The 12,003-nt window shown below is 41.9% G+C and overlaps 1 protein-coding gene across 1 annotated transcript; it reads left to right on the forward strand.

Annotated features, from left to right (window-relative positions):
• The first annotated feature begins 936 nt into the window (after nucleotides 1–936).
• LOC104394093 (mitochondrial inner membrane protein COX18) lies at nucleotides 937–6,561 on the forward strand. The gene is made up of 8 exons (XM_010003640.1): nucleotides 937–945; nucleotides 1,454–1,528; nucleotides 2,803–2,832; nucleotides 3,272–3,372; nucleotides 4,070–4,233; nucleotides 4,434–4,546; nucleotides 5,586–5,693; nucleotides 6,388–6,561. The coding sequence occupies exons 1-8, from the start codon at nucleotides 937–939 to the stop codon at nucleotides 6,559–6,561; spliced, it is 774 nt and encodes a 257-aa protein (XP_010001942.1).
• Nucleotides 6,562–12,003: the final 5,442 nt, after the last annotated feature.

Raw genomic sequence — 12,003 nt, forward strand, 5'->3', positions numbered from 1 at the left:
TGCTGAACACCAGCTCCAAAGGTAGGCTGAGTTCAGAATAAGTGGCTTTGTTCTAGTAGATGATGTCTTGCTTCCAACTGGGTCACTTCCTCATGAAAGCTTATTTGGAAAAGTCCAAGTGAGAATGTCCTTACAGACAGGAGCTGTGGACTTCTGCACTTCAGTTGGGTTGGAGTAAACAGCAGTACCTGGATGCAAAGTCTCAGAGGTCCTGTGAGGCAGGGCTTAGTCAGCTGGGACACAGTTCTGGTCAGGATGCCCTACAGTTTGTGTATGTGGGGTTTAAAGTAGATCTCCAAGTCCAATCTACTTTTGTGCAGGGCCAGCATCATGTGTTGCTGGTTATTGTGCACTAAGGAAGGCTGAAGAAAAGGGTGTGTTTCCTTGCCCTATCACCTGGTGTCAACCTTTCTGTTGTAAGTTAATATCCAGAGAGATAAAACCTGGAGAAGAAATACCCTGGATGAGCTAAGACTGGAATTTAAGTAGTGCTGTTTAGTACCTATTACGGTACTCGTTTGAAAGCCAGAAGAAAAAAAATCACTTGTCCAAAGAAACCTACTGCCTTTTAAAAGTGTTAATTCTGAGGTGTCAAGAAGGTTTGTGCATACCAGTGTCCATTTATGTGCCCTTAGGTGATGCTCTGAATAAAAGTTAGCTCCTTTTTTACCTATCTGATCACCTGAAACATGTTGTGTACAGAGCTTGTTGTAGCAAACTGGGTACCAAACTGAAGAACTGCTAAGAAACGTTATTAAAACTCCATTTCAGCACCTTACTGTGAGTGGGAAATTATGTCCTTCTAGTCTTGTTGATGACCCTTTAGCCCTCTTAACTAGCATTTTTTGCTTTGTGCTTCAGCCCTACATAGGATTATTTGCCTTCTTGCTCCAAAATAATCCTGCTGAGAAATACTGTGTAATATTTATTACAACCATGAATTCCGTGGGTCAAAAGAGATGTCCTACCTGTGTGTTGTAGACTCAAACAATCCACCCGTGGGCTGGATGCTGCCAGGGAGGTGGAATCCTGGGGGGAAGTCTGTGCCAGGAACGGTTTGGTTTGGTTTTTTCTTAGTTACATTTTTTTTTCATTATTATTCTTCAACTGCAATGGGTTTTGTTTGACCAATAAGAAAAAAAGGACCATCACTCTTGGGGAGCCTGGGAGGCTGTTTTAATTTAGGGCAGAGGAACAAAGCTGTTGGGAGAGGTGGGGACGCTGTGCTCGGGGAGAAGCGGCCGAGCCATCACCTCTTGCCCTTGAGGAGCAAAGCAGACACCGTTCCACGTGTAACCCTTCCCTGATGAGCCCCGGGGCTGATGCCAATTAGCGAACGGCCGGCAGCGCCCGCCCCTCTGCGGGTAGCCCAGGGAGCTCACGTCCTCAGCAGTCAGGAAGTGTTTGTGGAAATACAGGTGTTCACTTCAGCTTCTCTCTCTCCTCCCCTCAGGTTACAAATCGCTATTTGTCACAGTTGAAAGATGCTCATAAAAATCACCCCTTCATCAAGGAGTATCAGGCAAAGGTACTAAGGACTTTCTCAGATAAAATGGGATTTCTCATGCCTCAAACCTCTGGTGGGGGGAGTGGGTGGATGCTTTACAGCTGCAGCTCTGGGGGGCAGGTCCCTGTTCTCTGTCACATCAGCTGGCAGCAAAATTTTCTAGCCCATGTAAGAGATTCTGGGAGACAGAATCCAGGGGTTAAACAAAGGGCTGATGCACCCAAACCTGGAAGTGTCTTGAAGGAATAACTCTGGAATATGGGTTCTTAATCTAAGTCACAAGTGTGACATCAGAGGTGTTCAGCCTGGAGAAGAGAAGGCTCCAGGGAGACCTTAGAGCACCTTCCAGTGCCTGAAGGGGCTCCAGGAAAGCTGGGGAGGGGCTTGGGACAAGGGCAGGGAGGGAGAGGACAAGAGGGGATGGATTCAAACTAGAATATGGGAAATTTATGTTGGACATCAGGTGTAAATTCTTCAGTGTGAAGGTGGTGGGACACTGGAACAGGCTGCCCAGAGATGTTGTGAGGGCTGGAGATGTTCAAGGGCAGGTTGGATGGAGCTCTGAGCAGCCCATACTAGTGGGAGGTGTCCCTGCCCATGCAGGGGGGTTGGAACTCGGTGATCTTTAAGCTCCCTTCCAACTCCAAACGTTCTGGGATTCCCCTTCACCAGGGGTGCTGCGTGTTGGCTGCGTGTGGAGGAGCATACAGCAGTTCATGGGAGGCTTTTCCGCAGGTGCAGACCCACGTTGGGTCTTTCTTGGACACGTGAAGTCGAAATAAAACAGAGGAATGTGCTTCCTTACGTATCAATACATGGATATGGAGTTGTTTTAGTGTGAGAGCCAGCTGGTGCATACAAGGCGCTTCCTGTCGTTTACTGTCTTAGCTTGGCTGCACCTGTAAAAGTTCAGCTAGCCTTCAGTAGTTTCTAAATACCTGTTTTTCTTTAAAAGCAAGGTGAACATTGAAGGAGCCTTTACAGTCCTGCAGTCTGAAGTGGGGTGTTTGTCCTTCTCTGTGCTGTTTCTTCACTAAGGGGGACTTCAGGGTGGTGCTTTACAGCTGCCAGGACTCGAGTCTGATTTGGAATCGGTTGGATTTTTGTTCTTCACCTGGGTGAGGGTCAGACTGGTCAGCACAGGTGTGTTTCTTGGACTAGGTCCTTCAGTGACCCTCAGTATTATTGCAGATTTTAATTAATTTGCAGTTTAATTTGCGTAATTTAAATATTTTATTGTAGCATGTTTGGGGCAGGGCTTTTTGGGGTTGTTTTGGTTTTTGCAGTGATGTTAGTTCATTTTTACTTTTCATTTGATTGCAAAAGTGAATATTGTATTAATGCTCTTGCATGGTGGGATCTCTTTTTAACTCCTCAGTATTGTGACCTCAGGGACTGTGAAGTGGTGTGTCCTGCTGGGCTTTAAATCTTTTTTGAGGTGTCATTAAAGTTGTGAGTTGTTTGTTTTTTTTTAAGTAAAGTGGCCTGTCACAGTCGCTGAATGAAGACAAAAAGGTGCTTATTAAGAAGAAAATGTAAAATCAGATCGTGTATTTATTTCTTTTGTTAGTATGACAGTATCTTTCACTGTTACTGGAAATACTTCTTATTGGTATCCTCACATGGCTACTTTGTGTAAAGTTCAGGGGAGTGTGCCTTGTCCTTCTCAGCCATTTTTAATGTCTGTACAGGATCGGGGTGGGGGGAGATGAAGTGGATGTTTCATGTAACTGTGCATAAGCATTTTTCCTTTTCTTTAGCTAGTTGGAAAACTTGCAGCCTGAGATTAAAAAAGCAGCTGAGCGTCTTCGCTATGAAGTGTCTGTTCGTGGAAAGCAAGTGGGCTGGTCTGAAAAGGTGGCCAGGTAAGATGGCTGTTGTAAATTCTTTACACATCTGTTCTTAGAATGGCAAGTCTAACAAACAGCAGTCTTAGAGCAAGGTTCTGCTCTTGCCCAAAGCTTAGATTTTCTTATCCCTTCCATGACTCCTTCATGTTGTTTATATTGCCCTTCAGAATGTATCAATTTCAAAGCTCTGAACTTGTGATAGGTTTGTCATTACAGGGCCAAATCCAAATGTGGTTTTGTTGTCTGCTTGTGGCTGAAGTTTCCTCAGCTATTATTGTCCCTAAGTATTGCAGGGACTTGTGGCTTGAGTGCTTGTGTTCCCACTCATTTGTTAGTGTAGGACTGCACCCCGTTCGTCACTGTACGTAGACTGGGATTCTGAGGATCATGGAACTGGCTGATTGCCTCTGTATTGAGAAAGTTACACCCTAGTTCAGGAAAAAAGGCATCACAGAGTTAAAATATCAGACAAGTAGCAGCCAAAGACAAGGGGAAATTTTGCTGTGGAATGGTGCTTATTGCCACAGGTCTAAAAACTGGGGGGGAAGGGATTGGCAAAAGTGAGGTGTGTTAAAAAAGGAAAGATTTTCATGTGTTCCAGAGTTGGACCCAACTAAGCCAGTTTGCCATGCACAGCCTGTAGCAGTATTATTTCATCATCTGAGAAGTACCCAGGAATTCTGAGAGGTTGCTTTGCTTCTCTTTCCCAAAGTTTTCACTTTAAGAAAAACCTACGGAGGATTATTACGGAGCTGTACGTCCGGGACAACTGCCATCCCTTCAAAGCCACTCTCCTGGTGTGGGTACAGATTCCCATGTGGGTTTGCGTGTCCCTCGCTTTGCGCAACTGCAGCGTTGGTGCCACCTGCTCAGGAGGTAATTAATCTGAACTGACACTCTCTCAACTCTCAGTTTTCCCTCAGTTGCCAAAGGTTTCTGCTTTAGTAGCCTTGATCCTGCAGATCCAGTGTACCTAGAAACTTGGATCATTTGATTGTCACACCCGGTGGGGTTCTGGATAACTTGAGGCAGTAATTCCTACTTAACTCCCTGTTTTCTTTATTCTGTTTGTGTAGTTCAAGAGCAGTTTTCAGTAGGAGGAGCGTTGTGGTTTACAGACCTCACGGCACCAGATTCTACCTGGATTTTGCCAGTTTTGCTTGGGCTGGTGAATTTGCTGATCGTGGAGGTATGTTGGTGGGATAAATAACACGATTGCAAAAAAAGGGTAATACTTTTTATGGAACTGTAAGATAATCCTACCCAGTTATAAAACATGGTAGCGTAACGATTTCTTCAGCTTATTACTGCTTTAAATGCAGAGCTTAAAAATAACTTAATTGTTTTTTGCATTTTAATGTGTGAGTGTCTTGTTTAGAGATACAGATTCTGGTGTGATATGTCTCAGATACTTTATTTGCTCTGCTTGAGCCTCAGAAAAATTTAGTCTTGACACTGAATTTTTCTTTGTTCTAACAAGCTTCCTGGGTGTTAAACATCCAAAAGTACAAGTGGGGGGTTTATGTTTGATTTCCCCTCCCAGTCTGTTACTGCCTTGTGGTCAAAACTAAAAATATGATGTGGTCTTAATAAATTGAAAGAATCTAGATTGCTGGGAAGATTAATCAGCATAAACAGAAATAAAGAGGAAAAAAAAGTCTTGTTTCTCTTTTTTGGGGGTAATTTAATGGCAGTGTTTTTCTTTTTAATTTTTCTGTTAGGTGTTCTTATGAAACTCTAACCTTCTGGGTTTAAATCTTATTCCAGTTCCTTCTATGTCACGTGGACTGAGACTGTCTTAGAGGAAAACAGTGTGTGACTGTAGACCTGATTCTGCTTTTGTTCACTTCACTGTCAACCGTTTTGGGTTGGTTTCCTGTTGGCAGCCTATCCTTGAAGGACTGGCTTCAGGCTGAAGCACTGGGACTTTTGGATGTGCAAAAGTGACTATGTAGTTGTATCACATTGTAGTGATGGTCAGGTACTCTGCTAGCTTGGTAGAGTATTTTCTACAAAGGACTGAACACGTAAAACATCAAACAAGTCAAAGGAAAGATTGTAGCAGTGTGTTAATTGAAACAGTTAATTGAAACATTACTTCTCGCAGGCAAGGTGAAGTCATGGGTGAACAGGAGTGCTGGGTTACAGGAAACCCCACAGTTGCCTTTGTTTCTCATTTTAGTTGTTTCAAAAAGAACTTGTTTATAACTGGGTTCCTCCCCTTTCAGATCTTTGCTTCGCAAAAAAGGGAAGTTTCCAGGTTCCAGAAGCTTGCCACAAATTTCTTTCGAGTGGTGTCTGTGGTCATGATCCCTGTTGCAGCAACAGTCCCATCTGTAAGTACCTGTGACCCTGGGATCTTCCTGCTGCCTAAAGAACAGCCACACACCTGCTGTGTTTCATAGACCATGCACTCTATTCCAGTGTGCCTTCAAACAAATCAGGGCTTTTCTCTATGTATACATTTAAATTCTTAACCCATTTGGAATATTGTTGTCCAAGAGGGAAGAATCTGCAAACTTACTCTTTTCAAACATAATTTTTGGGGCTTGGAAGGACGTTCAGAGCAGGATAGCATCTTTCTGTCAGCTCAAAACTGAAAGTTTTACATAGGGACATATAAAGAAAGATTTGCTCAGTGTTTGCTAACTGTAAAAGAAAAGCAGTGCAGTTTTTAGGTAGGGAAATCTTCCAGTGTCTTCTTAAAACACTCCTAATTTTTACCTCATGTGCTACTTCTGAATATTTTTGCCATGGTTAATACAGTCTGAAATACAGAAGTTTCAGCAAGTTTATTAATTAATTCTTGAACTGTTGTCAAACTTCAGCGTAAGTGACTTTTTTTTCTCAGATGAGTTGAGAAAGAGTGAAAAATACATTTGAAATAGAAGTCATTATTGTTATGAGGGAAGTGGTTTTAGATCAGTTACTTTTTTGGATATACTGGGAAGTAAAGAGTGGTTGTGGCCTAAAACTGTCACGTTGTGGTTGCACCTAGAGGGGCTGAGCTCAGTCCTTGTCTCGTTGCAGTCCATGGCCTTGTACTGGCTGGCCTCCAGCTCCATGGGCCTCGGGCACAACCTGCTGCTGCGCTCCCCGGCCTTTCGGCGGCTGTGTTTCATACCAAAGACCAAATCTGACTCGGATACTCCTTACAGGGATATTGTGTCTGCCTTGACCACCAGATACAGCTTTAAGAAATGATGGCATTTCAACTGTCGGAGGAACTGTCCCACAGGTGTTGCATGGGTGATGAAGTAATGCTGGTTTATTGTGATGTGCTTATTTACTGTAAAATGCTGCAGCTGGAATTACATCTATTTTCCAAATAAAGTATTGAGTATCTGACCGCAAGAAATGATTGTTCAACACAAATGTATGTTTATTGGGAAGTTTCATTTCAAGGGTGGTTGTTTTGCAGTTAAAATAGTCCAGTAATAGAGGTTTGCCTCCTGAACTGTTGTAAGGAATTGCACAGATGAATACTAAATAAAGCTGTGACTCATGGAGGCTGCCTTCTTGGAGTGAATCTGATCTGACCTACAGGCCAGCAAACAAGTTTTGTGGTGAGGCTCAATGGGCTGATGCTGTGGTTATTGGTTTATTTAATTGAGGCAGTGGTGCAGATTGATAGGTAATTGGATACAGTTGTTCCATGTCCAGGCAGTTCATGTGAGGATCCTCAGAGCAGTTTGACAGCTGATTTCCTGTCACTGCATAGTAAACTGGGTCATCATTAGTCTCTTGTGCATTAGATTTGGAGGACAAGATTCTTGTGTTGTTTCTGGTGATCACCTGTTGAGTGACTGTTTCTTCCTGATCTCTTTTCTCATAAATAAAGTAGCAGCTGCTTATTGTATATACTTAAAATGAGGCAAGTAGCACTTTGAAAAAGAATGAATTATGGTAAGAAACAAAATACTCAACTGTCTGTATCTTTTTTAATGCAAGTACTAAATTACATTATGCCTTAAAGGACCTTAAAGGATATTTTTTCATGTAAACAGTGTGATTACATGTAAACACTTCCAATCAGGTTGAGATTTACATCTCTTCTTTCTTGGTCTACACTGTAAGCCAGCAGACACACATTGTGGCACTGCACCATGATGGGCCTTTGCACAGAAGCCTGTGCATGTTGGGTCTCATAAGTTGTCTGTTTTCTTAGAGAGGCAGAAATCAGGGTAGGGGGCAAAGCATTGCTTGTTTTCTTTGTTCTCAGATGGTTGTCATAGTGCAGAGTCAGAATGATTCATGTTCTAACAGTTAGTGCTCTTTGATCATAGGAAGTGATTTTTAAAATAACTAGGATTTTTTCATCCTTAGTGAAAATTGTTTATCACTGGAAAGAGAGAAGCAAGTGGAATACCAGGCAGGTGGAGACAACAGTAGCAAGCCAACAGTCAAATGTGATTGTTGTGGTGGAAAGAATCTGTAGTCATGTTAGTTTCCTGTCTCCCTGACCCCTGAGCAATAGTTAGGGTTAAAGGAGTTTATCAAGGTCTGGTGTGTAGATAGGGCAGGGATATTTGTGTCACAAATATTTTTTTAAATTAAATGTTCCTAATTTTCAGTCCTGGTACTGCACATTGTCTTGTAGTGGATGTTTTTTTGCTAAGGGAATGGATGATACATTCTCTCACACTTGATTCAGAAGCTTTCAAAAAGTCACGTAAATTCTATTTTCTTAATACATTTTATTTGAATTTAATATTGCCATATGGTTTTTCAGATTGTGACCTACCTGTTAGGGTTGAATGACAGCAGTAGCATTTGGGCCTGTTTTCTTACTGTGGAATTTATGCAGCCAGCTGTTGGCAGGACAAAAGCAGGTGGGTTTCCTAATCTGGCTGTATGTCTTTGAGAAGTGCCAGCAATGGCCTGGTAAGGTGATGAGGTGAGAAGAAGTCCTGAGTTTCCCTGAGGTGCCTGTTTGTTGGAGGGGAGCAACTCTGCTGAGCTGTGTTAGGAATGAAGCGTGCAGGTGAAGGGATGTTGTTATTCCCTGGCAGTTCTCCAGGCTACATCTGGATGCTCTGTCTAGTTTTGGGCAGGTTTATCCATGGATATGTTTTCACTGGTTACGAATCTCAGAACACCAATGATACAGCTACATCTGTATGCTGCCAGAATGTTCCTGTGCCTAAGAAACCTTCCACGTGTGAAACTGCAAGTTAAACGAGGCAGTGAAAAGTGTCTTCTCTAGGAATATCTGTCTAACAACTCAACTCCAAACCCACGGGTAAGGAGGTCATGGCATGGAGTCAGAACTGATGCGGTAAAGCCTTTTTGAGGGTTGAATCAGATGCAGGAAATTGTTTCTAGATTTTCAGAGGGTATTACAGAACTTTCTCAATGTCATACTCTCATTCTATCTTAGCTGAAGGTACTGGAAAGAGGGTATGCACAAAGGTAGAATGCATTTTTGGCTGGTAAACTGGCAGGAGGGGGAGCTGGTGCTCCATGCAGCTGAAGGAGAAAAATGTCCTTTCCACCTGTCTCAGCATGGTTAATGTTCCCTTCCAGCTTCTGGGCAGGGCCTTAAACCAGACATGTCTTTCTCGTAGTAAAAAAATCCATATGGCATTTCTTGGGATTTCAAGAGTCCTGAAGTTGATGGCTGAAAAATATTTCAGACAGGTTAACAGCTCTGTCAGGAAACTAAATGTTTGGTACATGAAATTGGCTTTGTTAGATTTGCTGTTCTTTTCACTGTACTTGCAAGTCTGCTGACTTGCTGACTGCAAGTACTTTCTAAGCTCTGAGTTGCCCTAGGTTCTGGGGGAAGAAGCAGCTTTGTTTCCTTTGGTATTATGTCTCTGCCAGAGCAAGCAATATTTGGCATATAGACATAAAGAGAACTAGCTTACTTAGTACAGTTACATACAGATGTAGATACATGTACACCATAGGTTTTAATAAATATGTATTCCTGCATGCAGATAATCGTGTATGCTGGAGAGCTGGCAGATCCTTGTCATGGGAAAGGTACACATAATCACTGCCCCAGCAAAGGTATGTCAGGGACCAGTTTAAATGTGGGGCTACTTTGTCAGCTGTCAGAAGCATTTACATGAAATGCTCTGTAACAATTGTTTTGGTGTATCAGTTACCATCTGACTGTGTCTTGTTTATTTCTGAAATCCCCATGAATCCATTTGCAGCAGAAAGATTGCTGTGCTGAACTGAAGGCAGCCTAGCCTGTGTGTGTGAGTTTTGTGGATTATTTTCTCTGTCTATCTGTTCTGCATGCTTCCCATTCCAGCTTTACTGAAAACAAACTAAGTAAATTAACAAAACCCACTTGTAACAAAAGATTTGAGATTTTATAAAGGAGGAGTTTCCTTTTTAACTTCCCTCTGTTTCTTAGCTTGAAATACTCTTAAGAAAGATGAGTTGGTCAGTGTCACATTCAAGATGCAAATGTCAGTATAATATAACACCATTTACAGAGCACCATAGGATAGTGCTGTTGTCTGCCAGAGAATTTGATCCTGTGCCAGTCCACTGGGTTTTCTTTGTGGTTGTTTTAGGTGGGGAATGCAAATTCTTAATTCAAAGCCCAGTGATTAGGATGGATTCCTTGAAGTGCAGGAGTTTTTTCAAGGGCTAAGTGTCATTTTTGGCATTTTATTTCTGTGGTTTCTGGAAAGAAAAAAGTGCTTAAGTATTGTTGAATATGCTGCTGTACACACGGGGGTGCTCAAGCTGTAGTTCACGTTGTTGGGCTTTCAGGGCTCTAGAATCTAGGGCAAGCAGGCAGGCCTCAGATCAAAACGGTTTTCTTCCTCTGTCTTTCATCTTGATGCTGTTTCAGAACTTAATCAGCCCATCCTTTTGCAGCATCCACTGCTTTTCCACCTCATTGCTGCGTCCCTTTGAAGTAACCCAGTGTTTAACACTGCTGATCTTTAAAATAATGACAAGAACTTGCTAGCTGCTCCCTCTTTGGGGGTTGAGGATGCCAAATGGGGATTGGCAGGTGTGGGGACAAATCCCTCTTAAGGACTAGTTGTCTTTGCAAAGCCATCTGTTTGTGCAGCCAGCTGGCAGGAAAACTTCTCTTTTCTCTTTTCACTTGTTATTGTTGGACTACCTGTATTTAATTGATCTGACTTATTTCGAATGGGAAAAAGAATGCCCCTCCTTCCTTTGAAGCTAAGAGTAACAGCAGCTGCAGTTCTTACAAGTTGAGGGTTGCTGGTCTGTTTTTGAAGTTTGAGGGATCACAAGTTAGTCTCTTAAAAGAGAGGGGAATTTGCAGCACATGAAAATTGGCAGAGAGAATGAATGCCCTTAATCCCTCTTTTTTTTTTTAATTCTTTTTTTGCCCCTTTACTTTGTATATTTAGGTTAGTTTAGGCCGTGATTTCATAATATTATGACTAGACATTGCTGGATTTCAGCATTACAGTTGTGGTCTGGATCAAGCTGGACTGTGCAGTTGCATTTGTGTCAAATGAGAGGACACAAACATGGGTTTTCTGCTGACGTCAGGGCTTTGTGTTGCCAGCGTCATGCCAGCTGTGGGAGGACGGGTGATAGCAGAGGTAGCAAACAGGAAGACAATGTGTGCTGCAAGCCTGAAGCTACTGAGTTAACCTGCCAGAGGCTTTTGAACACATGGAAGTCCCAATGTGATTTTGTAAGAAGGTATCAGGGCTTTTCATCAATGTCACCATGGTGGTTTTGATCAATTTTTGGTGCATACAGTTACTCTGTAGTGCTGCTTTTCACAGGGATCCTTAACAAAGTCTGTGTAAGTGAAGTGCCTAACTTTTGTGCATGTTAAGGTGAGTGCACACATCCGTTTGTTCCTTTATTTAAAGAGTAGAGCTTTGTAGACTCATTTGACTTAACTGCCCATTCATGATTTGAATGCTAGATAATAAAAACCATGTATCTGCTTTTATGTAGTTCCGTGGTAGAAAATAACAAAGAAATCTGGAGTATTATCAAAGGCAATGAATGAAAACTGGAATTTAAGCCAATTATTCTTATCTGATTTCATACTTAGACTGGTGAATTAACTACTTCAGAGAGATTATGATGCTCTTAAATTCTGTTCCACATAGTACTGATAGGGGCAGGCTAAGGATCACGTAGTCTGGTGTAAATCTAAAGAAACTTCGCAACTCAGCAAACCTTTTCATCTGCATTCTAAGTGTTGTGGTTTGAGCCATTTTATTGAAGGGTTTTTTCAAACTAATCTCCAATATTTGTTGTCTTGTTATTATTTTTACCTTGTAGCATGATAAAATACACTCAATTATCTTATTATTTGTCTGTGTGCATGTTGGCTTGTTTGCAGGACATGTGATGAATCACTTGGGCAAAAAGTAGTTTGTCCTGATCAATTGAATGTAATTCAAAGCTTCTGGAAAATGGGAGACAAATAATCCTAATTTCCAAGTTTTCAAGATGGACAATTAATGTTTTCACAAAAAGCTAAGATATTCTGGCAATTGGGAAACATTTTCACAAAAACAAGTAAGAAATGTAATTCTCTATTGCTGGAGTGAACAGATAGGGAAGTGATGGAATATTAAATGCTGGGGAAAAAGTTTCAGTTAAACAGCATGCTCAGAAGTTATCTAAATTGTGCTGGAGATGGTTCATAAAGGTTCCTCTAATGTTCAGTAGATG

Source organism: Chaetura pelagica, unplaced genomic scaffold (assembly GCF_000747805.2).
Source record: "Chaetura pelagica isolate M959 unplaced genomic scaffold, ChaPel_1.0 scaffold358, whole genome shotgun sequence".
Lineage (NCBI taxonomy): Eukaryota > Metazoa > Chordata > Aves > Apodiformes > Apodidae > Chaetura > Chaetura pelagica.

Coding starts and splice junctions, on each gene's coding strand:
- LOC104394093 (XM_010003640.1), top strand. Junction 1,529..2,802: donor TCAAGGAGTATCAGGCAAAG/GTACTAAGGACT, acceptor CAGTGATGTTAG/TTCATTTTTACTTTTCATTT. Junction 2,833..3,271: donor CTTTTCATTTGATTGCAAAA/GTGAATATTGTA, acceptor TTCTTTAGCTAG/TTGGAAAACTTGCAGCCTGA.